General features: G+C 35.7%; 3 protein-coding genes across 3 annotated transcripts; 2 read left to right on the plus strand and 1 right to left on the minus strand.

Moving 5' to 3' along the window:
• Positions 1-336: 336 nt before the first annotated feature.
• Positions 337-7,643, minus strand: LOC126593179 (mitochondrial Rho GTPase 1-like). Its single transcript, XM_050259097.1, has 15 exons — positions 7,453-7,643; positions 6,872-7,094; positions 6,485-6,617; positions 6,069-6,218; positions 5,480-5,656; positions 5,049-5,300; positions 4,117-4,185; positions 3,818-3,873; positions 3,317-3,398; positions 2,878-3,089; positions 2,719-2,788; positions 2,363-2,475; positions 1,658-1,808; positions 967-1,153; positions 337-592 (listed from the first exon to the last, which is right to left on the minus strand). Exons 2-15 carry the CDS (start codon positions 7,087-7,089, stop codon positions 519-521), a joined length of 1,944 nt encoding a protein of 647 aa, XP_050115054.1. The 5' UTR covers positions 7,090-7,094; positions 7,453-7,643; the 3' UTR covers positions 337-518.
• A 3,174-nt stretch (positions 7,644-10,817) lies between these two features.
• On the plus strand, positions 10,818-13,715 carry LOC126594355 (peroxisomal adenine nucleotide carrier 1-like). Its single transcript, XM_050260647.1, has 5 exons — positions 10,818-11,151; positions 12,179-12,410; positions 12,546-12,692; positions 12,828-12,982; positions 13,061-13,715. Exons 1-5 carry the CDS (start codon positions 11,003-11,005, stop codon positions 13,338-13,340), a joined length of 963 nt encoding a protein of 320 aa, XP_050116604.1. The 5' UTR covers positions 10,818-11,002; the 3' UTR covers positions 13,341-13,715.
• Positions 13,716-15,378: 1,663 nt separating this feature from the next.
• On the plus strand, positions 15,379-18,330 carry LOC126594305 (uncharacterized). Its single transcript, XM_050260549.1, has 6 exons — positions 15,379-15,576; positions 15,677-15,716; positions 16,180-16,260; positions 16,687-16,873; positions 17,229-17,496; positions 17,959-18,330. The coding sequence occupies exons 1-6, from the start codon at positions 15,517-15,519 to the stop codon at positions 18,163-18,165; spliced, it is 843 nt and encodes a 280-aa protein (XP_050116506.1). The 5' UTR covers positions 15,379-15,516; the 3' UTR covers positions 18,166-18,330.
• The last annotated feature ends 9,366 nt before the right edge of the window (positions 18,331-27,696 follow it).

Here is a 27,696-nt window from a genome sequence, read left to right on the forward strand (position 1 = left end):
CCCAAGTTGGAAATAGGATTTTATTATTTAATCAAAGTTATTATTTTATCGAACATTCATTTATTGAGGTTAGAAATTATTTTTCAAACCCCCATTTCTCCCTCTACATACGTTCATTTGTTTTTAGCTTTTAAATTGAATAAATTAGAAGGTATAAATAAAACAATTAAAGAGTACAAAATGTTTTCATTTTTTCCCTTTTACTCTCTTTCCTCTTGACACAGCATTTTCTCCACAACCTCGCTATCAATGCTGTACTCCTCTCTCTAAGCACATGGCCCAATCGTGACTAACAAGTAGTGGACCTTGCACCATTTCGTTCCTTGCAATGCAAGCTAACAAGAACCCAGATAATTCCTGATTGATCAAAAGAATAGCACTTGCCAGTTGCTACCATACCAATCTTGTTAATTACAAGGTTTTAATCTCCAAATAAAAATTACAAGAGTTCATGAAGCAGTAATGCAACTAGCAGTCGCAACCGATAAACTCGACTGGTACTTCATCCTTAATCCTTTTTAACTGGAGGCGTTCTTCCTCGCTGCATAGACTCGGTAAGCCGCCACTCCAACCATGGCCACTGCAGCTCCCACTGTGAAGAGAACACACAAATTCCATAAACTACACAACACAAATCATAATCACTGAAAAACGAAAGACCCTAACAAACTGACAGATGAAGCCAAGTTTTTTTTTTTCTCCGCATAAAATGTGGCAAGCTTTGTCGTTCTTTGTTTATTACTGAAATTTCATTTGAATACGTGCATTTCTAACATAAACTTCTCCTAAAAGTGAGCACATTAGCTTTAAACATAGCATCCGCCGGGCGTGGAACCCCAGAAGTCACCCTCTACCCAAGGGCAGGATATGCCATTATGCCCATGTCTTTAGTAATCTCAGTTACACATCAAGCAGGACTGACTGAGTACCATATAAAGACAATTAAAATTCAAAAGATCATCATACCTGAAATAAACATAAGAGATCGGTTAAGGATCTTATGGTATTGCTTGCGGGTCTTTCCAGCCTCAGTCTCAGGAATGCTCAGATGAGGGTGTTCCGCGGCAGTTACAATTTTACGAAATACATTGTTGAAATCACCCAACTTTGTGCTGATAGGTATAGGAGCCTCTGTTCCCATATCCTGGCTAACCTGCACGAGTATATTAACAATATGTCAATTATTAGGTTAGATAAGAGAATGCATTGACATCAAATATAGTTGTACAACTCCAATTAGATGGCCATGCAAAGAAGGAATGCCAAGCTCAAAACAACCAGACTTATTTCAAACACTACGCACAATAACCCACACAAACTTCAATTAACTCAGTCAAAGAACAAAATGCTGTCAAAATGTTGTAAAATGCATCTTGCATTGAATACCAATGAAATAAACTTCTGAAAGCTTTCAACTATTTTTGGATAACCCCACACAGGAAGAGAAAAAGAGAGAAGAATAAACTGTATACACACTGAGCAGACTATTATATATAAAGGGCAAACATAAATCTAAAGGCACAACAACAATGATTAATGTAACCAAAACTTTCAGGAATAGTTGTAACCAAAACTAATGGTTGACCAGGTAAATCCATTTTACTTGCAAAAAGTATAAAGTAAGGGAAAAAAATGGTTAATGTATAAATAGACATACCCTCGTAGAATGTTGAATGGCCGATGGGAATGCATCCAGATCATCTTTAGCTGCAACAATGAGGCAAGGTACCTCAAAGCCAGTAGTCTCACCATGACTAGCAACTTCTATCAGCAACTCAGTTGCTCTCCTCCAGGACGACTCATCAGAACTAGCAAGAAAAAAGACACCACCCATTAAAGAGGTATAATTCAACAGTAAGATATTGCTAACAGTAGGGAAAGAAATGTATGCATGCCGAAGTAATGCTCTGAGTCAACCTAAGATTGGTTGTCAACAACAGGCAGCACCCAAAGAGAGAGGTAAATAAACATGTGCGTGTATAATTTACAAATACAAGTCACTGTCAACAATGTACATTTCTGTTTTTCGGATTATTGACAACAAGGCGCTCTTGCTATCCTGGAAACAGAAACGTAGATGAATATTTATAAACTTGGATCTTTTTCCATTTCACATGTTTATGTTTATCGATAATATTTCCAGCAATTAAAATATCAGAAATTTACCATTTGTATTAGATTATGGCTTCACAATTAAAAAACAAATAGGAAAAGACATACCATAAAGGTTTCAAATCAAGAAACAGAAACTTGGATCTTACATAGGAGAAGAGAAACAACCACCCATGTTGTACTACGGAAGATAACAGAAGAGTAACATGATTCAAGAAATATTAAACACCCATTTTAGGCTTCTGCTTACCTGTCGTGAACAAACACAGCTATGTCACATGCAGCCAAAGCCTCTTTATTTCTGAGAAATTTCTCAACTCCATCTTCAGGAATTTCTCTCATTACTAGTGTTTTCTTGGGTCCCTGTGTAAATACACTGAAAATCAGCAAACCACTAAAAGGACTAATAATAGACCTCACACAAAATAAATCTCATCAATCAAACTAGATTTGAAAGCATACAAAATTACTTATTAATATAGTTTGGGGTAAATCTAAGCATGAATTTAACAAAATTTGGTGATCCTATATTTAGATAACGTAGCCAGTGAAAGTATATTCCATGTAATTGTCAAGACACAAGGTGCTTCATGTAGTACAACTTACCCCGGGTTGATCAACAACATTAGCCGCATAACGCTCCCCAGTGGTGGGATTATAAGTATCAGAAAATGGCCTGCAGCAATTCCAGTTATTGTCAAAAAAATTGTTACAAAATTTAATTTAAAAAATTAAAGTCAAATGGAGAAGCAATCTGAATCAGACCTTCCAAGAAAAGAATCCAATAATGCAGATTTCCCAGCCTTCTTTGGACCAAAGACAAAGCATTGGAAAACATTTCTTTCCGATTGCTGTTTCTTGCGATCTAAACGTCTCTTTCTAGTCACACGGATTGTGGATGAAACATCACCAGGATAACCAATGTATATCAGATTCTCCATGGTAGAAGCTGGGTTTAGGAGTGTCATGAGGGCCCACTGAAATTATGCATATTTGTCATAAAGTTAGTTAGGCACATAGAAGAATAACAGTTGGTTGTAATGAATGTAATAAAGTGCCAACATGACTGAATGTCTATGGAAGTAAAAGTCCATACAAACTATAAGTTGAGAGTTGAATGACAAATCTTTAATGTGAATCAAGAACAATGAGCATAATACTCCTCCTGCCCCAACACAGAGAGATAGAAATAGAGATATATTACCTGTGACAAAAATCCATCAAGTGATAACCCTCCAAATGCATTTTTCTCTGCAGCATCCTTATATGGATGTTCACTAAATGGGCTGAAATTTCAAACGCCAAAAATCAAAACATACCAAGATCTTCAAAGCTAGGTATTATAGTGAACTAGACTGAGAAATTAAGTTATTAATACTACAAACTTCTGAACATCATTATGAACTATGAAGCTTCTACTGACAAAACTTTTAACTGAAAACCAACATTTAGGTAAACTTTTGTGTTTCTATTTTCTAATGTCATGAGCTTTAACAATTTTTTTTTTTTTTGAAAGGAAACGAAAGAATTTTATAAAAAGGGAAAGAAATTACAAAAGGGGAAAAGAAAACCAAGTGGAAAAGATATCCACCTGGAGCGTGGGGAAACACAACTGCAAACAGGATCTCTCATGGTAAAGAAACAAACTAGTTGCAATGAACTAAAACAAATGGAAACAGAAATGATACTAATAAATAAAATTTACCTTGCTGGAGCAGTAGAAAATAGTTCTTCAAGTTCACGTGGTCGGAGGGCCCCATCCTGGTGGAAAGAACATATAGGTCCATGATTATAAGAACTAGGAGAACAACTAAGGCACCTAAGAGGTTGTAAGGCTAGATCAAGGTGAAGATCCTCATTTTTCTCTCTCTTTTTTTCTGATAGAGAGACCTTTATATAAAGTGAAGATCGCAATGAAGATCCTTGATGACACAAAATATTGGAAATTAATCAACAATGTAATAGAGAATGTAGCATTTAGGAAGGATGAGTACTAATACATACACCATCATTGTCATACAAGTCAAAGTTAGCCTTCAGAAACTCGATTGCCTCATTTGTCAGCTCCACACTCTGCCCACATGACAACCAAGTACATCAACATGAAACATCTCCAGAAAATCTAAAAGGAAACTAAAAGACTGTAGTACACACTTAGAACAATAGATATAATTCACAAAATAATCTCACGAACATGATGTACTTAAAGTAGCATGATTATGGCAAATCACATATAGGGCTCAGTATTGTCTCCAAAGGCCCAGCTCGGATTGATGGCTATTTCTACAGTTCTATCAAAGAATATGTTTATGTACAGAGAATTAATAATTAGGCAACACACAAGAGCATTACCTGTAAACAGGTCGGGTATATCGGGTTTGGGTCGGTTCAATCCGACCCGTTAAGTTAACGGATCACCCGAACCCGACCCGTTAAGCTAATGGGTCACCCGTTAACAATTATTATTATTATTTTTTTTTTTTGCATAGAGTTTTTTTTTTGTTGTTAAGACTTTACTGAAATTACTAAAACATCCTCAACTAATGGATGTTAATGGGTCTAACGGGTTGACCCAAAGTGACCCATTATTTAACGGGTTGTTAACGGGTTCACCCATTAGCGACCCGACCCGTTAAACATCCACCCAAATACTAATATTAACGGATCGGGTCGGGTCCAAAATGACAAGTCTACGAGCATAGGTAGATAAGGTACTTAATTAATAGGACTCTAGCACTTGTTGAATAAGAAATTTTTACCAAAATAAAGAAATTAGTTGTAAAACGAGCACAAATAAGTTACAAAATTTTAGAAAATGATGATTCAAAACTCAATGAATGTCTTACGTCACTTCAACATTAAATATCAACACGTAGTAAAACCATCTCATCACTGATAGCAGCACAGAATAGAAACCATAACTCGATTAGTGTTACCTGGTCAGGAGTTCGTTTAGTGGGAGATGGGATTAGTTCATCTGCAAGTCTTATTTCATTGTTGTATCCAAACTTCCTAAGGACAGTCCACGTTGTCTCTAGACGTCCCTTCTCTATGAATAGTGCATGAAGGAAAAGAAAACCTGTCAATGTAAGCCCATGTTCATTGACTCCTTCTGGTAATTTTTCTTGCACAACCCTCTTAACACCCACTATTTCAGAAGGTTGTAATGGAGCATTGAAACATTTAACCTGTTCACAATAAGCAGTGAAATTTTTCATGAATCTCAAGAACAAATTACCATGAATTCAGCTTAGGAGATTCGAAAATATAGCTATAAGATCATATAAAATAATCACACAGAACACTAGGACTTTGAAACAAAAGTTAAGAACAGGACCAGAATATGGCGAACTAGAAAAAAGAGAACCTGGAAATCATTCAACTCTGCATCACTGAGGGCACCATCCCTATCATGATCACAAAGAATGAATATCCGCTTCAAGGCTCGCACACATTGGTCCTTTAAAGTCTGTGTTTCCTGATCAAATAATGGGCCCGTTGGATGCAGCACAGCTTTTTGTGCATAGTAAAAAACTTCCGGAATCTGCAAACAGAAAGATATTGATCGTATAGAGTCCGAGAATTGATGTACATGCCAAAATAACAACACTGTTTGAAACAATAAGCCATCAATGAGTCATTGGTTTTGGTCAGCAAAGTCATCCATTTAATTCAGGGCATAATAAAGATGAAAATAGGTTCTCGTAGCCATTTTAACTGACATTTTAGTAAATGTTGCACACAAGTAATTCATAGAAATGCATGGAATACAATCGCAGGTCCCAAATCATTATGACCCGCTCAAACACACATATGAAAGTATGAATGAAATGCAACACATCATATGGTACATGTTAAGTTCACAAAAAGTTGATATACTAACTGTTAGAAGCAAATTTGATCCCACATTAACCAACAAAAGGAAACTTGAAAAGATAGGAGTCATTACTGCATACCTGAATATGTTTATATGCTGAACATTCAATGCAAGTTTCAATCTCCCGAAACTGTTGCATTATTGGTGACATCACTTGTTCGAGGCTCACCTGTTGGTTCTCATCTCTCAAATCCAGCTTACAACCCACCACTATAACAGGTACCTTTACCTGTTCATTAAATTTCACATTTTCCCATCATAAGTTCATACTACAAGACAGGTGTTGCTCCATTAACCTCCATATCAAACTACTTTTCAAACAGATCAGTGAAGCTGGATTTCCATAATTATCAGGCTTCATTTTCATAAGTTCACAATGAATAATATACTGTCAAGATTAAGGTTTCTTTTTATCAGGTTTTTTTTTTTTTCTTCTTGTTTTTGACCATAAAAGGCAGGTGTTAAAACTTTTGGAGAAGAAGAACAGGTACACACCTCTAGTTGACGAAGTTTTGGAAGCCAAAAGGTACTCAACCGATCAAGTGTCTGGGGCTGATTACACGCATAAGTAAGCACGACTGCATCAGCCCGCTTCAATTCTTCAGCAACTTTATTGGTATCCTCGGGTCTGATCGAGTAAACATAATAAAACAATTCAGTATCATAATAAAGATATCGGCTGGAGGAAGACTGACGAACATGACATGATCCCTTATATGGTTGGACCGGAAAATAATATAAAACTTATGACCTAATTCTCTTCCCTTCCAACCCATTCTATGCAGAAAACGGACCTTTCAAAGACACATACAATGCAAAATTTACAATTCAAAATCAGCAACTAAACCGATCATTTCCTTATGTCAACTACAAGATTCATACCGAGAAGATGTGTCGATAATGGTGATGGGCACGCGTTCAGGGTAGAAATCTTCAGGCAGCCTTGTTGGGGGCAGCACCGGAGGCACATTTGCCGGAAAGTTCTCGGTGGCAGCAGTCACAATCAAGCTGGATTTCCCCGTGCCGCGGTCTCCAGCCACAACAATTCGGACTGCAGTTTGGCCAACAGGGTGATCATTTCCTGCTGCAACTTTGGCCATTGAAACTGCAGAACAAAACCCAAAACCCTAATCGCTCAATAAAAACTATCAACACATAAAAACATAAAAGTGCGATTCGCACGTAAGCCTTGCGATAAGTGCAGTGGCCAATCCAGAAAACACTCAAACGATTAGTGGCAAACACGAATCAAATTTTTTTTTCTTTCAATCAGGCATAGATTCCATCAAGCTTTTAGCTAAGCTAGCGACTGATGCAATGGCAAACCCGTAAATAACTTCACTTTTCAGGCGCAGAGATTTCAAGCAATCAAGAAATAGATTCAAAGAGCGTCGGCGTAGTGAAGGAGCGGAAGTGCACAGAGAAGGGTAGTGATGGAAGCGATGGAACGAATAGTAAATCACCTGAATAACGGGGGAAAAGATGGAGGCTTTGAGGAACTCTTTCTTCGTCGGAGAAGATTCGATAAAACCCACCAGAAACCCTAGCTGGCCCGGCGGCGACTGCGGCAGCGGTTGCTGTGGCTGCTGGGTGAGAGAGAGCTGAAGCGTGAGGAAGTTTCAAAGGAAGAAAAGCGTTTTCGGCTTCCGTACTTTTGTTACCCAATTTTTTTATTTTTTATTTTTTATTTTTTATTTTAAAGGCAGAGACACATTGCCCTGAGCATTATTGGATCATTCAATTACATCCGTTCATCATACATCGTACGGTAAAAAATTATTATAATTTTTTTTATTTAAAATTAAATATAAACAATACCTGACTGATTACATAATATATAATGAACGGATATGATTGACGGATCCGATAGGATGCTCACTCTGATTATGCAAGCTGAGTTGCATGTTGAGTTTGTCGTTTTTGCCACGTCCAAAACTAGAAGCTTCGATAGGGCGGTACCCATGTGTGTCGTTTCATCGAGTCATATGTGGACATAACAAGGATATATTTATCTGGAAACACAGTTAGATACATAAATCGTAATAATTTAATTAGTTAACAAGATTCCTAAAAGATAAATTTTTCAATAAGTCTGGAATACGCAGTAGGTCATGTGTTATAATACAAGTGAAGAGAATTTTTTTTTGGTAAGGTACAAAAAATTACCTAAATTATTGGTGTCACGACACTTTCATACCTCATCTTTTAAAATTAACAATGTCATACCTCATCTTATGAATTTGTGCCAATGTCATACCTCCGTCAGTTTTTCTATTAATTTCTCAGTTAAGTGCTGACGTGACTAGAGACAGGACCCATTTTTTATTAAAAAATTAATTAAATATTAAAAATTAAAAATGAAAAAACTAATAAAATAAAAAAATGGCCTAAGGGATCCGGCATTCCCTTTCCTCCACCCACACCAACCTTTTTTCTTCTTCTCTTCGACAACCACCAAACCCTCCCCCGTCCCCCCAACCTTAAATAGTCACCATCTCTCTCTCTTCTCTTTCTCCTCTCTCTGGGATGCAGTCTCCCTCCTCCGTCCTTCTCCCTACTCGCACTCATCCTTCCCTCACCACGACCTCCCAACCCGACCCACCCCTCCTTTGGTCCCTCCATACCCAACCTTCCTTCACCACCCCACCGCCGTCTCTCTTCCTAACCAAGCCCACACCCATATCCCACACCAAAAAAAAAAAAAAAAAAAAAAACCAAACCCACACCCAGATCCCTTTCCACTCCTACACACCCATCACCCTCCTACGCACACCTAGATCCGCTTCCCCTCCTACACACCCAAACCCTCAATTCCCAGAATCAAGTTTAAGAAAATGGGAGAGGTTCGAGAAGGTGCATCGGAAACCTATATCCCCTTCTATCCTCTCTAATTTCTTTATCTCTTTCTCTCTCTCTCCCCAAAACGCAGACTTACAAGCCATGGAACGCACGAATTCTCTCCGCCCTCACCTCATCACCTCTCTCTTTTCACCTCCTCCTCCTTATCATTTTCTCTTCGATTGCCGCCGCCAAACTCACGAACCCTCTCGGGCTCGCCAAGTCCAGCTTCCCGCCTGTGCATGCGAAGCAGTTGATCAAAGCCTTCAATCTTTTCCTGAGGAAAACATCAACATCATCGACGACCCCGATTCCTCGACATGAACAAGGAGCTGCGTATGAAGTCATCGTCGGCCTCCTTGGCATCGAAGAGGGTGGGTGGTGAAGGAAGGTTGAGGGGGACGAGTAGGAAAGGTTTCTGGGTTTTGGGATTTTAGGGATGCAGGTTGCAGGGAGAGAAGAGATAGAGGCAAAAGAGAGAGGAAAGAGAGGGGGTTGGGTGGGAGAGAAAATGATCTGGGTTTTTGAGGAGGGGGACACGGGTTAATGGGTATTTTTTGGTTTTTTTATTTATTTTTTTAATAATTAATTATTTTTTTAATATTTAATTAATGTTTTAATAAAAAATGGGTCTCGTCTCTAGCTACGTCAGCACTTAACTGAGAAATTAACAGAAAAACTAACGGAGGTATGATATTGGCACAAATTCGTAAGATGAGGTATGACATTGTCAATTTTAAAAGATGAGGTATAAAAGTGTCGTGACACCAATAATTGAGGTAGTTTTTTGTACTTTACTCATTTTTTTTCTATGTCCTTTCTAATGACATATGACATATGTATGTACGGCAGACTAAAAATCTCTCATTATATCTTAATAGTTTCATATGTTGACGTGACTATTGTTTAATGTACCTTAATTAAATCTTAAAAAGGAGCCAATGTTGCATCTAAAAAGTATTGAAAAGATAAGGATTTTAATTTTCCCCTTTAGTTTGGAGTGGGATACACGTATTCAAGTGATGAGTGAAGAAAATAGCTAGAAAAAAAGACAAAAGGAGAAGGTTATTAATATTCTCCATTATATATTTCATTTGAGCTTTGAAGTATTAATTTTTAATGAAAAATTTGGAAAAATAATCAAATTTGAATACCATATAGAATTATAGCCATGGTTTTAAATTTATGATAATATTAAACAAAAGTTGATATGGAAGTATTAATATACCTTTAAAGTTATGGGTTCAAAATGGAGAAATCGAAGATTGATACGAAGTCGCCACTTGCAATTGTCATCCACACATCTAACTTTCAAACAATTCTTAGTCTATTTAGCCATTTTGAACTCATAATTCTTCCTCATTACAACCACAACTAATAATTACAAGTCACGAATTCATGTATTAGTACTTTCATATCAACTTTTGATTATAATTATCATAAATTTAAAATGGTATCTGTAATTCTAAATAAAATTGGAATTTTTGTTATTTTTTATAAAAAATTTTATTTTGAATACAATTCTTCATAATAAAATACTCCAAATTCCAATAAGAAAATTAACAAATGGGCACCCTTTGGCATAAACAAAGGGGACTTTAACGAAAAGCTCATAGTACTGTTCACTTTAACGAAAAACCACATTTTTACCCTAAAAAATCAATGCTGATACTATTCATTTTACCCTTTATTTTGTCTTTATCGTTAAAACTCAGAGTTTTCAAATTTTTTTCATTAATTTTCCTGTAACAAAGTCCATATCGGAAGAAATGCTTACATAACACAAAATGATACGTGAATGATTATTCGTGTCATGTAAGCTGTTATTTTATGTCGATATCGAGGGGCATACTCAACATTTAAAGTGCTGTTATGGAAAGCTTAAAAAGTTGTTGAGAAATGAGGTTGCCATGTAATCAGCGTGGGAAAATACGGCCGGTGGCGGACCACGACCAAGAAAAACACATAGACACGCTGAAAACAGCCCACGATTTTTCAAATCTTAACAAAACGACATCGCATCGGTCCACCTCCTCCTCTGCTTCCGTCACTTCTCTTCCCACGCCACACCGAAACCTTCCATATTCAACGCCTATATATAAACATATTTTTATATCTAACGTCTCGGTTCCAATGATCTACCAAAAAGTAGAATAAAATAAAAATTCAAAGAAGATGGGGCTTGATCTTGATCTGGAATCAATATCCGAGGCGACGTCAGGAGCCGTTGGATCACTCGTGAGCACCACTCTGCTGTACCCGCTCGACACCTGCAAAACCAGGTACCAAGCCGAAGTTCGAGGCAATGGTCAGGCCAAATACAGGTAACCATTTTTTGATCTGGGTCTCTGTTTTTCTTTGGATTATCGTTCTCTGATTGGTTTTCCAGCTTAATTGTGTATGTTCTGTATTTTTTTGGGAGAATTTGTGAGTAAATTTTAATTGGGTCGGTAGTGTTTAGCACTAATATGTTGTAAATGTTGGAGAGCATGCTGGGTGATTAGTAAGTAATCTTTTAGATTAGCATGTAATGAAGATGGATTTTGGGAGTTTTATGGAATATACAAAATTGGGTTGTGAGTCGTATCGGATTTCATCTCAAGGTGGTAACTTGCTAACTTTAAATGCAATTCGACGATCGTTTTCGGGTTTTTAATTTCCGACCGGTGTCAATATTATCAAAGTTTTTAGCATAAAATGAAAACTTTATACTGGAAAGTTTTGAAATTGGAAAAAGTTAAATGATTTTGGTATATGGCAACAGTTGAACAAATGTTTTTCATGGAGGGGAGAAATTTTTCAGTGTGACGGGAAGTACATCACTATACAAATGGTAAGATATGTGTTAAAAAGTTAAATAACTTTAAAAAAAAATTTCACCACTTTATAAAAGTATATAGTGTACGTTCTGATTACAATGAAAAATTTCTCCATGAAGAGAAACTTACCTATAAGCGGGATGCCACGGTGGCGTAGTATCTCAAATCAATGGTGCACTACCATGTGTAAAAGTTATAAAAACATGGCGGTGTTGGTTGGGATACCGCCACGGTGAAATCTGAGTTGGAGGTAAGTTCTTATCGGCAGGGATCCAAGATTCTGTAGATAGTGACAGAATGTTGCAACCCGAGTGTCAAGACTTTCAGACTCGGAATTTATCCAGTCATGTGTGCATATATGAAGCTTTTCTTTTCTTTATAGTTTACCGGGCGTCTATTTGGTTCATTTAATAATGTGTTCTCTACTGCTAGCAGACAATAGCTTCTGTGGTAGTACATATTGTTTGAGTCAGCGATCAGATAATTATATGGTATATAATTCACTAAATTTCTTTGGTTCTGGCTTGTATAGGAACCTTTCGGATGTGTTTTGGGAAGCAATATCCACACGCCAGGTTCTTTCACTGTATCAGGGACTCGAAACAAAAAACCTGCAATCCTTCATTGCTCAGTTTGTTTATTTTTACGGGTATAGCTATTTCAAAAGACTATATGTGGAAACAAGTGGTGTTAAATCAATAGGGACGAGAGCAAACTTAGTCCTTGCAGCTGCTGCTGGAGCTTGCACTGCCATTTTAACTCAGGTGAACCTTTTGTGTACAGTTCATCGCACTTTTGATTCTATTCTGATGGTGAAATGGCGTATAGGAAGATTATGGATTTATTCATATTGGTTTAGTGACTGGAATTTAATGACTGTCTGTTCTACGTCTGTGTAGCCTTTGGATACAGCCTCGTCAAGGATGCAGACAAGTGCCTTTGGAAAATCCAAAGGATTGTGGAAGACCCTTACAGATGGCAGCTGGATTGATGCATTTGATGGTCTTGGAATCTCCCTGTTGCTGACCGCAAACCCTGCAATTCAGGTAGTTGTCTTGTCATTTTTTTATCTAAAATTACTGATTTTGTTGCCATAAGTCTCTAGAATTTAAGTTTTACCTTCAACTCAAAATATTTAAGATGGTAACTGAGGCTGAAACTGAAATTGTTATTTACTTCAGTATACGGTGTTCGATCAGCTAAAACTCAGACTCTTGAAAGGGAAAGATAAATCGGGCAAGGGTTCATCACCAGAAGCCCTTTCTGCCCTCACAGCATTTGTTTTAGGTGCAGTCTCGAAGACTGTTGCCACCGTTCTGACCTATCCTGCCATCAGGTACATATTGCTCTCACAAATTCCATCTTATTTACAAGGTTGACCCATGGAATCAATTGAAATATTTGCTCACTACAGGTGTAAGGTCATGATCCAAGCTGCTGACGAAGATGATGGAAAAACCAAAAACCCCCGGCCAAAGTCCAGCAAAACGATACCAGCAGTCCTATGCGCTATATGGAAAAGGGAAGGGATTCTCGGCTTCTTCAAGGGATTGCATGCGCAGATCTTGAAGACTGTCCTGAGCTCGGCATTGCTTCTGATGATCAAGGAAAAGATCTCCGCCGCTACTTGGGTTCTTCTACTTTCAATCAGAAGGTCTCTATTGCTCACAAGGGGCAGACTAAAAAGTGCTTGATTGCAATTGTGTCGACAAGAATTTGCAGAATTCACATGTAAATTAGGTGGGAGTTTTATCTGCTTACCTGAAACGAATGTACCCTTTGAATTCGGGGTACTAAGGCCATCTCCAACCAATCCGGCCAGAGGAGCTCGTACTTTTGCAATAAAGCAGTTTTGTTTGTTAGAGGAGAAGGATGGTTCAGGCCTTGCTTCAAAGATGGTGGCCTTGTCAATCTGTTGGAGCTTAGTATTTAGGATGAAAAACTTTTATTCAGAGAAATAATGTAGCGCAGAAATTTTGGTCTGCAAAAATATTGATTTATAAATTTTAACTGTGTTAGATTTATTACCCTTGTAAATGTGATTTACTGATAGTAATTTTATTTGTGAATTCTGTTCAACTAATGTTAGAGCTAATCAGTTACCTAATTATTTTGTTTAAAAAAAAAGAGTGAAAAATGACATCAGATTGAGAGCCAAAAGAACAGGGAAATCAGGAATATCTAATTTATTAATTCTTATACAAGCGATATTGGGGGTTTCGAATCAAACTCATGACCAAAGAAATGCAAATAAATAAAAATATCTTAAAATTCAATAAATTAAGCACAAAAAAAAAAGTGAAAATGCGAGAATAAAAACTTATACAAGAAATCTGTAACATAATTATATTTATGTAGGTAGGATGAAACTTAAGTTGTTAAGAGTATTTATTCATGTACCTGATATCTTGTGCACCAAAGAGCGAATATATATGCAAATTGGAAGTGAGTTCAATTGGCTAGAGTATTGTACCTTCCTTTTGCTCCCAATTTGAATCGTTATTTTAAAGCTTAGATTAGAATATTTGCTTGAATCACAAGAAAAAAAAAAGTTTTGCAATGACCTTGTAACTAATTAGCTCAACTTGTTAAAGCCGTTTAACAAACATACATTTGAAGTCGTGTGTTCAAATCTATTAACTCCAATTGAACTTAGACCCAGCCAAAGCAAGAGAAGGCCAAACCTAAATCCAAATTTTTGTTTTTATTTCTTTTCTTTTTTGGTCCAAGTTTTTATTTTTTTTTTCAAATCTCACCTCCTCACCAATTTCATATTTGTCTCATGTGAGAAAAATATTATGAATTATTTTTTGCTATGCCCCTTTTAACTTTATTTCAATCTCAATTTATCCTTCCAACATTTTTTTTAGGACATTAATATTTTACACTAAGAAATAAGAATTCGATTAAATCACACAATAAATAATTTAAGGGAGACTTTGGATGCGGTCCCTAGTTATGAATAATGTTTGACTGAAACTTTGTTGGTTTTCAATTTTTGATCCAAGTCGCTAAAATTAATTGATAATTTATTTCTATGTACGTTACTATATTTTTTAAATTAAAAATTAAAATTTATAGTTGTTTATAGTAATGAGATTTTAAATAAAAAACATAATTTGTGGGATTAAAAATATTAAAATATAAATATACTATTGTGTGTGTGTGTGTGTAAACATGGGTACATTCATAAAAAATAACCAAAAAATTATTGTATCAAAACATGGGTACATTCTTCAAAATGGGTACATTTAGCAAAAATAAAAATGGGTACAAATAAATAAAAAAATATGGGTACAATACAAATAAAACTTTAAAAAATATGGGCACAAAAAGAAATTAATATATGGGTACAAATTAAAATTGAAAGGAAAATTGGTACAAATTAAAAAAGGGTTGCAAATTAAAAATGGGTACAAACTAAAAATAAAAATATATGATAAAAAATTTAGCCATAAATATAAATATACTAATTGTAATATTTTTAATATTAAATGAATATATTTAGAAATAAAAAATATTTTATTATTGAAATAATTAATGATATTATTAATACAAAGGACCTTGATCAAAAATTGAAAAGTAATAAGGTTTTAATCAATAGAGTAGTAAAAATAAGGATGAAAACCTAATTACTCCATAATTTAATTTGATATCAAATCCATTATTCATGAAATTCGAACAAAAATCTCTTACTCCTAAACGAAGAAGAGAAATAACATATCTGTCACCCTCAATTTAATTTCAAGAGCAAAAAAATAATAAGGACGACGCGCTACTCCAAGTCGCCAACACCACCGAGAGTTCGCATCTGAGCGAGAGGGCACGGACACGAGGAGGAGGAAGAAGAAGAAGCGGAGAGAGGGCAAGATGATGTCCGGAAATTATACCAGCATTGACAACCAGAACGTCTCGGGATCTGTTCCTGCTGTAAGTAGTATATTCAATTTCACAAAGACGTATATTTATACATATATGTATTGTATATATATTGATGTTTATGATGAAATGATGTTGGATAATTTTGCAGGCAGTTCCAGATCCAGGCCACCTCACCGTCAAATTCCAAGGTACAATTCGTGTTTCTACTTTTGAGCTCTGGAAATTAGTGATTAGTTTTGTGGAATTTCAGTACCTTTTGTTTGGTTGGCGCGAAATTGGAAGGAAAATAATGCTAAACCTGATTAGATTTAGGATTAATCAGCTACGAATCGATGCGTCTATGTGTTTTAGTATTTTGTTTAGCTGTTGGGAATTGATGCAGGAAACGAATAGGGAAATCGAATTCTAATTTTCTTGCATTTTCTCAGCAATCAAACGTCTTTTGTTTAGGTTAAATTTTCAGTTGAAAGTTTAGAATTTTATTGCCAAAGGGCTTTATCGATTAGTGTATCGAAAGAATAAACCTCTGATCGGCTGAGTTTAATGTAACTAACTTCCAGCTTAATTGCTATGTTTAGAGTTTCTGGGTGTAAAGTTTTCTAATTTTATTTATTTATTATTGTAATAACAGTGTGATTTAAACTGATGCAGATTCAAGCCTTCAGACGTTTCCTCCATCTGGGACACAAGGGAAGATCGCTGGTGGTGCCCTCCCTCCTCGTGATGCTGATGGTACATTTTAATTTTATATATGGAATTTGGCGAACCATGCTCTGTCTTGATATGTGACTTTCCGATGTTGTTTCTGCTATCTAGTCCAATGAAAACAATCTTTGGATCCAATACCTAATGGCTTTTAAAAACTAAGTTTAAAGTCTTGGAGACAATGGTTTGAAGATGTAGGATGATAGGACGTCGTGCTTTTCCATTGTAGTTCTATGAGTATGAGTTAAAGTATAGACCACTGAACACTTTGAGGTGTTAAACTTACGATAAGACTTTTTTTATTCATAACGAGTGTTAAAACTACTGGCCGTAACCCCTTCCATACATGTTCCACAATATTGTTTGTCGACTTTAAATTTTGTTTTCCATGGATGCCAATTTTTTGTTGTGTCATGTTATGGTCTGAAATCCATGTTTTCTCTCTTGATACAGACACATTTTCTAAACCTGTATCTGGTTCTGATGAACCCCAGCAAGGTGGTTGGCTACGGGTATTCTCTGTAGCTTCTTACAAGCAATACTTTGATGTTGACACTTCCGATGTCCTAGAGAGGATTAAAGATTCACTTCTTCCATTCAGTGGAGCCTTCAATGAGAAAACATCTAACAGCCCAGATTTGTAAGTTTTCTTTTGGTAACTTAACTGATTATCTGTCTCTAAAGTAGCATTTTTGAGTAGTTTCAAATTGCATTGTACTTTTTGAACATCCTCTGAGATGCCGCCAGCAACAAACGTCTTTTTGACAATTGATAATTCTGGATAAAGATTTTGAGATTAGAACAAAATCTTTAAAATTGAGAAACTATTTGAAAAAGGTTGTCTGCGCTGTTCAATAGTTTGGAACTACATTGTAGAAGTTGCACTAAAAGTCTCCTCTGTATCTTGACGGTTTATATTTGCAACCGTTTATTTGTCTATAAAATCTTTACGGTGAGACACCTGTCATTCAATCTTAACTTCAAATGCTGTGCAGGTATGGACCTTTCTGGATATGCACTACCCTAATATTTGTAGCAGCTGCAATTGGCACTTTTGTGACATATGTAGCACACAAGGTCAAGAGTAAAGATTGGGAATATGACATTAATGTGGTGCAATGGTCAGCGGGATTGTTCTATGGTTATGTCACTATCGTCCCTCTTGTACTGTATGTAATTCTCAAGTACTTCTCGGCACCATCAGGTCTTGTTCAGCTATTTTGTCTCTATGGTTACTCTCTGTTTGTCTTCATTCCAGCATTGGTAAGTCTCTGGTTTTCCGGTGTAGTTTTATATTAAATTTATTACCGCAAAGATGTTTCTTTAAAGGTTTAGGTGTACAAGATCTAAATCGAATCCTCTCCCAAAAGCTTATGCCAATTATTTTAAGCTGTATACTAGTGTATACATATTCAAGGTGGAAAGATGACTTTTGCCAGAAATTTCGCGTACTGAAATTTTTGTCAAATGGTATTTCACCAATTTCATAAAAATCCCGGAGAAGCTATTCTAAACATCGTCAATTCTAATAGTTTTGGGCACAAATGTCTTGGTTAAGACTCGGTTATAAAATCTCAATTTGCCCTTCGTTATTGTAAGAACCAATGTTTTAATAGGTTCGGGATGGGTACCCATCGTTGAATTCTGTTGTGAGCTTCTCTTTGTCAAAATACAGAAAAGTCTCAGTAATACTTAAGCTGACATTCCTCCTCTGTTTGGTTGCAGTGCCTCTCAATTGTGCCTCTGGAAATCTTCAGATGGGTAATTGCGGGCATAGCTGGGGTTATGTCTGCCACCTTTGTTGCAGTTAATCTTCGTGCCCACATCGTATCAGCAGGTGAAAGGTGGTTCTTGATTGTGGCCGCGATCTTTCTGTTGCAGTTGGCTCTGTCCCTCGTCCTAAAACTCTACTTGTTTACCGTCACGGTCTAGGATTAAAACTGTGCTTTCACAGAAGGCATCAAAGAGTTGTAGATTACACGGTAAGATATTTTTGGTCAATTTTCTTGTTACTGTTAGCTGAAATATCATTCATCAACTAAAGAAACATCTTGTATCCATTCTTTTCGGCAATACGAATTCGTATGTATCAAAGTATGCTCTCGGTGTTCGATATTCGATATTTCTAATTTGGTTGCAGGTGTCGTTGCTAAAAATAAGCCTTTTCTTAATCCATTTTTCAGTCCGCTTTTCTCTATGAAAACCAAACTTTGGGTTCAAATTCGTTGATGAACAATTTGGGTGGGTTCGGTTGAGAGGTGTGATTAACGGTATGAAGAATTAGGGGTGTTCGAATTTCAATAAAACCAGGCCTATTTGGTCCGGTTCAATCCAATCCAATCCGATTTTGGTTGGTTCGACCATTTGGCAGATCGGATTGGATCTCTAATTTTAAAACTGTCAAGATTGGATAGGATGGCGGGTTTGGTTGTGAGAATTAATCGAATCCAATCAATCAAGTTGGGTTCATGATTTCTTTTTTTGTTTTGTTCCTTTATGAGCATTTGAGATTGAAAAAATTATGAACAATTTAAGTTGATGGGGACTATGTTTAATGTCCTATGGAGCACTTAATTTTATTTCACCATTTATTATTCAATTTGTTTTTTGTTTTTTCACATTTACATGTACCGAAAATGTGTGATTGGGGATTTAACGGCAATTATACGGTTATTTTAAGGGAACTTTAACGAAAAGCATCCGGTACTGTTTATTTTAATGAAAAACCATAATTCCATTATTCAACTAATCATCCCATTGATTAAATTGGAAAATCCACAAGCCAATATTCATTGGATCAGATGCGGATTGACTAAATTTCATCGATTTCAAACTGACCAACACTTTTGAGAAGAATGCTACTTTTTGTTCTTGATCTAACCATTGATGCATTTATGAACTCTGCATATATAACCGGTCAAAATCAACTCACGTGTACACAATGACCAATACCAACTCACATGTGTCGTGCGAGATTGACTTTGGTATTGCTCTTAATTGTACACGTAAGTTACAGTTGGCTCCTCAAGATTTCTTATAGTTTCATGATTAACAAAAGGAATTTGGCGATTTCCTTCTCATTTTTCTACAAACCACAGCTTAATAATCATCACACTACTGGGTAAAGTCGACTAATTTTTCATCTGGTTTTTAAGTCAATTAGCATGGTCAATGTCGGCTAAATTAATCTACATTTTCCGTTCAAAAGTTCAATCAATAACAAAGATTCTTGCCTGAATTTAAATTCTTAAAAGAAAAAATACATTAAATTAGTTTCTCATAGTTGATTTCGAAACATATGTTAGGTTAGTTGGTCAAAACAATCTATGTGGGCCTTGAATTGAGTTGAAGTCCCATCTTCATAATTTCTTTTTAATTTAATGTTTGGATGTTAGGATTTGAGCTAGAGAAATGCTAAGGAGACTCTCTCAAGTGAGACTCTCCATAGACTATTTTCCACCTCGTGTTTTTGGCACAAGGTTTTATAATGTTGTCACGAAAATTGTGCCAAAACAATGAAGTGGTGGAGAGTTCATGTAGAGTCTCACTTTTAAGAGAGTTTCCTTAGTATTTCCCTTTGAGCTAACATGCACAAGAAGATGGACATAATTACAGTCCTGCTCTGTTAAGTCCCAATTTTGAGGACTTGTGAGGGCCAAAATGTATATTAGCGACAAAATTATATTAGTTTAGATCAAATGAGCTTAATAAAGCAAAACCAACTTAAAATCCTTGAACCATTAGAAAACTCATTTTCTTGTTTTGTTTTATTAAGTTGTCAGATTTTACGTCTTTGGATCTAAATTGATATAATCTTATGGTTAATATGCATTTAATCCTCACATATCTTCAAAATGGAGACCTTAGGAGAGAAGGACTCGATATATTTATAGGTATTGAAATGATCAATCACATATGTCAAACATGAGATTGTAAAGACAAATACCTCTAGTTTGTAGTGCTACTGGAAATTCCTATCCTCAACAAAACTTAGAATGGTTTAGAATTCGTTTTTACAAAAGAATATGATGTTAAATTTCTAATGCAAAAAATTTAGGCTTGGCAATTTCTTGTACAATTGCTAATTCCCTACGAAATAATACGAAAATAACATGTTCTAGGTCAACTCATTAACAATTCGAGTCGTTATCGGGTCACCAGTTAATGGTCAAGTCGTTATCGGGTCACCTGTTAAGAACTCAATAAGATAACAAGTATGACAAGAACACAACCCATTTTCCAATTCTAAACATTAGACATAATTTCGAGCATGACCTGTTAATCGGACACGAAACAAACGACTCGTTAAAGAATTATGTCGTTATTGGGTCACCTGTTAAGAACTTGTTAACATAATGGCTTAACACAACACTACCTATTAAGATAACGAGTATGATACAAAAACAACACAAATACAATCCGTATGCCAGGTAAAAAAATATAAATGGTCCAAAAGAAAAAGAAAAAAAATGACAGAGAGAGAGAGAGAGATAAAAACAAGACTGACAGATTGCAATGGAAGAATGAGACAGTGCTAAACACGAGTAATAAAGAAATGAGAGAGAGATTAAATTAACCCTTTTCTGCCTTTTAAACAAACATGTTTTACTTTTTACCTGGTTTTTATAACGTATTCATCAAACAGGCCTGTTTGTTTAGGGCATCACTATCTTATTAAATTCATACTTGTCTCATGTCAAAGTTCTTTATTTTTACTTTTTACCGGGTGCAACTTGGCCCTTAAATCTTAATCACTTTTGGCAACGCATGCATTAATTTTACCAAAACAATAGCTGAAATGCATACTGGTTTCTGTTACACATGAAAATCAACACAAAATAACTATATAATATGTTGTCTGGTAGAGTTATTTAGACACTTGTTTTTACTTTTTACATATTTCTCTTAATTTTCGACCGTCAGATCGAATGAACTGAAGAAGATCAATGACAAAATATTATCAAAAATGTGTGGAAGGTAAAAATAAGTGTGTAAATAGTACTCTCCTGTACTGTCAGGGTGCGTTTGGTACGCAGACGGGACGGGACGGAACGAAGGTGTAATTTTTGAAAAAGACATGGGGTATATTTGTCTTAAAATGGTAAAACATTGTGTTCCACAGACGTGGAACAAACCCGTTCCAGGGGGGAGGTGGAACGCAAAAACACCCAAAATCTGTCCCGTGGAACAGCCCGTTCCACCCATTTTTGGCGCACCAAACGCGGGACGGAACGCCTCGTCCCGTTCCGTCCCGTCCCGTCCCACGTACCAAACGCACCCTCAAGGCACCATTTTCTTACCACGCACACCTCTATTTGTTTTTAATAGGGATATAAACTCATTTCATCCTCTGCATGCCCTTTTAATTCTGGTCCTTGATTCTCATAGTTGGAAAGAAAAGAGTGGTGTGCAAGACGTGAAAAAGGGTTGTGATAAATCATTCCTCGTTATGGCTTTTTTGATTGAATAAATCAAATGAGAAACAAGAGACATAATAAATAAACGGTTGTGAGAAGAAGGAGAAAAGTTGTGCACATATCATAGGATAGCTAGCCACATCTAATATTCAAACTCTCTCATCACAAATATATATCGTTCTTGCATCCATATGTTTCCATACCTCTGATCAAGAGCAGATAACTACCACTAAGCCAAAGATTAATTGGTATGCAGTGGATGAGGCACATGATCAGTCACAAGACCTAATTGTGGGTAAGAGAGATCTCAGACAAGATTAAGAAAAGATTAGACAAATCTTAAGATTCTTAACAGTGAGATTAAAGAAAGAAGGGATGCATTAATGGAAAAACTTCCATAAAAGCTAGTCCAAAAGAAGAAACAAAAAGCATGGTAAAATACATAATTACAGTACAAGAAAACGTAAACACAGAAAGATGCAATGTGATTTCAAAAGGCAAAGTTCCTGGTTTTCTGAAACATAAAAACGTAATTAAAAAATTAAACAAGGATTAAGAAATAGAAAATTATCGTACGTTAGCCTTGAAAATTGCATATATTCACGTGGATACTAGCACTTTACTAGTTTAGAGACGCTTGAAAATCCGAATGAAGAAACTGGAGACAACCCTAATGAAGAGTCAAAGCCAAGATCCTGAATTTGAGGACCTTTTTGAAGACAATGCATAAGTTGAATTAAGGCTTGATTACTAGTAGTTTATATAACATTTTATATTATTGGACTGGTTAGTTTGGTACGACTAGTGGCAAAGCCTGAAATGCTACCATAGGGGGTCAATCTTAAATGTCTATAAGCTTAAAGTGAAAAAGAAAAAAATTTACGAAAGCTTATATAATAACACAAAGTCATAGTTTGAAAACTCGTTGAAGATGATTTTAAATGTATTGTACATTAACTTCTACATTTCTAGTATGACATAATTAGACATAAAGTGTATAATTAGGCTTAGGTGATTAGCTAATAAGTGATCGTTGACACCATAAAGAGAAAAAAAAATATAAAATTTTAAATTTCATTCATGAGTTATATCTATGAGAATACAGGTCAAATAATCAAAGTATCGTACTTTTCAATGGTCAAAACCTTAAAGATTTTGATATAAAAAGCCAAATACACAATCATATAACAAAAACTTGAAAGTGAGAAAGGTCAAGTGTTTCTTTGGAGCCTTCATTCGCTCTGCCAATAGATACAACTTAAACACAAAACACTATTAGTGAATCACATCTAATTTAAGCTGCATAACCTTATAACTCAAGTGATTAATAACGTTTAATTCTGCAGTTTTCTAGCTACCGTTTATTCAACTTGAAAGTTACAACTGAAGTTTTACTATACACTTAGACAGCTTGTGTTTGAATTTTCTTTCCCCTTATATTTCTCGTGTATATAAAATATCTTTTGTTTTAATTAAGGTGTGGTAATTGTGAAATGTTAAACAATATTAAAACAATGGGGTTCATGGCATGGGATGGTGTAGGACACAAGTCACACACAACCAGTCAAATAAACAACCGTCACAACGCCATTAGTTAAAGTCTCACTCCTATCATAGTTTATGACCTGGGAATCTGACCAATTATTCACACATGCACACTTACTCACACACACCACCAATTACATATTCCCATTTGTAAGTTTACAACTCCTTCCCTTTAAAAACTTGCCAACTTTCTCTGCATGCCCTATCTCTCTTTCTCTGTCTTTCTCTCTCTCTCTCTCTCCCCTCTCTCTCTCAACCAAAAGAAACCCAAAAGTTGGATTTTATACTCTCCACATGTTTGCTTAAAGATAAGCTGAAGGGAGACAAAGACAGCATTTTTTGGATCTACAGAAGCCATGTTCATCACAAGGAATCAAGTCATTGGCCTTCTTTTGATCTTCTTGGGAATCTCCGGCTTAAACGACAGCGGCGGCGTTTCCGGAGCTAGATGCTTAAACGAGAAGGTGGAAAATCTGGAGAAGCCTCAAGTTTTCAACTCCCCGTCAGATGATGAAGGTTTTTTTGCCACAATCAACAGACAAGTGCCTTCTTCTCCTGACCCATTGCACAATAGGTAGGTTGTTGAGAAAAAAAAAAACATAAATATGTCGCTTAGCAGTTAGCACTAGAAGCTAGCTAGCTGTACATAACCTACCTATATGGCATGAAAGGTTGGATTATAGAAAGAATTGGTTGCTTCTTTGTGACCGAGAGATCATAAGTTCGAGTTGTGGAAACAACCTCTTTGCAAAATAAAGGTAAGGCCGCGTATGATAAACGTTCTCCTGACTTTCTCAAAGCGGGGAGCTTGTTGGCTTGGGATCGCTCTATTTTTTGTTTTGGAACTTTAATGTATAACTAATGTCTGTTACAAAATCCAGAAAGTGCAGACATTTTTTTTTGTACTTTTAGAACTTTTATTTTATTTTATTTTTATACAATGTATTTTTGGAACCCCAACCCCACTTAATGGGAAAATGCTTTGTTGTTGTTGTTGTTGTAATGTATTTTTGGAACCCTAGATTTATAGGTTTATAAGAAATTATATGTTTTTGGCCTCTGGTAAATGTGAGTTTTATTACTGCAAATTAGAAAAGTATAAATATCATCTCGAGCATATAGCTTTGATCAGTTTTCGGCCATTGCAATGATTGCATACAAGGTTCGAATTTCAACCACTCGTCTTTTGTAGTTTTTCAAATCACGGTGACAATTTTTACGTGTAGCTGGAGAAATTTTTCTAGATACCGGTACACCAATTGAGCTGGTGTTCCTAACCAATAAAAGTTAGACACCTTATTACCTAGTTTTTTTAATAAGAAAACTAATGAAAAAAAGTTTGAAAACTTTGAGTTTTAATGATAAGGACAAAATAAAGGGTAAAATGAATAGTACCAGAATTGACTTTTTAGTATAAAAATGTGGTTTTTCGTTAAAGTGAACAGTACCGGATGCTTTTCGTTAAAGTTCCCTTTTTTAATTAGGAAAATGTCAACTTAGTATACTTTTTTGTCAATCAGAATTCCTAATTTACCCTTAAGTGAAATAAAAATTAAAAATAATCACCCTCCCTCTCACAACACAACCCACCTCGCCGCCTAGAACTTACCCAACCACCACGCACCTCCATCAAAGTTGATATTTTCACCGGAGAAACCCCATCAAATTCTCTCGCTTCATACTTTTTCCTTTCTCCTCTTCCATTCTTAGCTTTACATGGTACCCAAGAATGATTGATGACAACTCCGACCTTCAGATCTACAGTCACTGATCTCCGATCAAAGCCTAGGAGTGTCGTTGACAATTTCTGAGATCCTTCTCCGGCGTAAGGGAGGAGTAGAATTAAAAATAGGAAGAGGAAGGGAAAAAGAGAGATAGGTGAGGGGGAGATGGGTGGGGTGGGGTGGAGGTCGAAGACCCAAAACGAGAATCTGGGTTTTGTGTTTTATTTAGAGTTTGTTTGGTACTCTACTTGAATCCAATTTTTTAAACTTAAAAACAATTTTCAAGTTTTAGGCCTTAAGAACTTGTTTGGTAGGATAATTTTCAAAAACGGAATTCAAGACTAACTAAAAAGTATAGTATATTTTCTAAAAACATAAAAAGTTAATTTTTAAAGTCTTTAAACTTAAACTCACTTCTTTCTTTTCTCTCACTCTTCCCCTCTCACTCCAAATCTATCTCTCTCTCCTTTTTTTTTGTTAACCTTTTTCATCTCTCCTCTAATCAGCTATCTTTATTCTCTCGGTTCTTTCTCTCACTCTTCTTCCTCTCTATCTTGTTCGATCCCCTCTCTTTTTTCTCTTTCCTTCAATCATCTCTTACTTTCTTTCCTCATCTCTCCTCTTTCTCCCTCTCCTGCAACCCCATCTTTTTAGATCTCTTTGTCTAGTTTAAGTCGTAAGATTAAAAAATTTAAATCGCAAACCAATCAAGTTTTTGAGTTTTAAAGAAAATTGTTTTCAAGAAATGTTTTGAGAAATGATTAAAATTTTCAACAGGCCCTTAACTTTTTCTGTTTTTTATTTTTTTATTTTATTTTTATAATTATTTTCTAAAAAGTTGAGTATTAGGGACTAATTAGGAAGATGGTAACTCAAGTGCCAACATGTAGCTATCTTGTGTACTCGGTACCTAGAAAAATTTCTCGTGTAGCTGGGATATCAACTTATTTTTTTATCTCACTTATCGCGTGACTTTTTCAATCACGTAAATCACGTGTAACATGAAGGATGAAAGTGGTTAAATCTTATTATACATCCTCAATTCCACTTAACAAAACTAACGATGGATTTGATGTTGAATACGGAAAAATATAGAAGCAACCCTACAAACACAGCAAATAGACAAGATCTGGGACATGGGAATCTCCCTGTCATTGTGGGCGAGAAAGATAAATCTAAAAGTTGATGCTTCAAAGTCGTCGCTTTTTGACTTCGAGAGCAAAGCAAGATTCCAAATACAGTAATTTCCACGATTTTAATCCTAATTACAAGATTCGACGTAAAAAATAGAGTGTCGACTATCAATTTTAATCCTAATCATGCAAAAATATTTCAATTTGTGGGCTCTGGATTATTTTGTTGCATATGAAAAGTTATTCGAGAAAGATAATAAAATTGACTAAAACAATATGATTATATTTGATATCGACAACATAATGTATAAAATGTGTTATTTTAATAAAAAAAAAACTAATGAAGAAGGCTTGAAAACTTTGAGTTTAACGATAAAGACAAAATAAATGATAAAATGAATAGTATCATGATTGATTTTTTAGTGTAAAAATTTGGTTTTTCATTAAAATGAACAGTACCGAAAGATTTTCATTAAAGTTTTCTTTTAATAATTATATTATATAACCCAAATCGAGGGACCAACTCTTTTGGATAGCTCATGTGTTTCACACAGGACAAGTTTCCTCTTTCATGAAGGCTGAGTCAGCCCCCGTAAACTGAAAAGAAACAAGCCGAGTCGGCTCAACCCAACAGGATCCTCACCCGTTCCGTGAATTGTATCTGTTTATTGTACGTTGTACAGTCAATTTTCTTCAAGTATTGTTTGTGTTAAATTTTAAATAAAAAAATTTAAAGTAATTTCTAACTACGTGATGTACGATGAACAAACACGATTCACGAACCTCTGAAATCCACACAAAGATGATCGGGATTCGGCCTCACCTTCAATTCGTGGAGGAGCTGTGATGATTGGTCCATGTGTCAGCTTCACATTGGTGATTGGCCCATGTGTCAGTTTTACATTGGTGGTGACTTAAGCCTGCAACTAGCTTATAATCTAGGATTTGTGCAGTAGCTAAGGTTCGACGGGGTCTAACATTCTGATCACGAGTACTTTTGGTTTGAAGCTCCGGATTTTCTCCAATACATTGTATTAGAATGTAGAGTAATGCTAACGAGACTACATTTATAAATTAACATTGTAAACTAAATTATGTGTAACTAATAATTAGCACATTTATTACCGTTTAAGTAATAACCCAATCATCAACTTCCATGTCATTTAGTTTACAAAACTTAGTCTACAAATTTAATCGTCCTAACATTACTCTAGAATGTATCGCTCCTTAATGTTTCAATAAAGCGCTATCGTTCATCTAAAAAAATTGAAGCTTCATTAAGATTTCAAGATTTATCCCCATACAAAGCAAAATTTCCAATTTGTGAGCTCAAAACCAAGGGTTAAGGTAAAAAGTGACTGGAAAAGAAAGTTGATTTCATGTCATTTCAACATCATGGTCATTTTTTTTAACCCAAATCCCCGGACAAAGTTGAAGAACGGCTTTTCAAACACTTCGAGGATCGACGATGACCTGAATTCTTGACAACCCATCAAACGAACGGGGTGGTGAACCCTGCAGAAGAACAAATAGATTTCTTTCAGAAAGGGGACAATGTGAAAGCAGAATGTATGAACAATTTACCCTCCCAATGTTCGAAGTAAAACTCCGTAAATTAACTCGTGAAACAGTATGTAATTAAGG

The sequence above is a fragment of the Malus sylvestris genome, chromosome 12 (assembly GCF_916048215.2).
Source record: "Malus sylvestris chromosome 12, drMalSylv7.2, whole genome shotgun sequence".
NCBI classification, from domain to species: domain Eukaryota; kingdom Viridiplantae; phylum Streptophyta; class Magnoliopsida; order Rosales; family Rosaceae; genus Malus; species Malus sylvestris.

Bases quoted from the DNA above. Each gene is read 5' to 3' on its own strand.
- LOC126593179 (XM_050259097.1), bottom strand. From the start codon at position 7,089: ATGGCCAAAGTTGCAGCAGGAAATGATCACCCTGTTGGCCAAACTGCA. The intron at 5,301-5,479 runs GTTCTCTTTTTT...TATTGTGAACAG, and splicing joins CAGAGTTGAATGATTTCCAG to GTTAAATGTTTCAATGCTCC. The intron at 1,154-1,657 runs GTATGTCTATTT...ATACTCGTGCAG, and splicing joins CCATTCAACATTCTACGAGG to GTTAGCCAGGATATGGGAAC.
- LOC126594355 (XM_050260647.1), top strand. From the start codon at position 11,003: ATGGGGCTTGATCTTGATCTGGAATCAATATCCGAGGCGACGTCAGGA. The intron at 12,411-12,545 runs GTGAACCTTTTG...ACGTCTGTGTAG, and splicing joins GCACTGCCATTTTAACTCAG to CCTTTGGATACAGCCTCGTC. The intron at 12,983-13,060 runs GTACATATTGCT...TGCTCACTACAG, and splicing joins CTGACCTATCCTGCCATCAG to GTGTAAGGTCATGATCCAAG.
- LOC126594305 (XM_050260549.1), top strand. From the start codon at position 15,517: ATGATGTCCGGAAATTATACCAGCATTGACAACCAGAACGTCTCGGGA. The intron at 16,261-16,686 runs GTACATTTTAAT...CTCTTGATACAG, and splicing joins CCCTCCTCGTGATGCTGATG to ACACATTTTCTAAACCTGTA. The intron at 16,874-17,228 runs GTAAGTTTTCTT...AATGCTGTGCAG, and splicing joins ACATCTAACAGCCCAGATTT to GTATGGACCTTTCTGGATAT.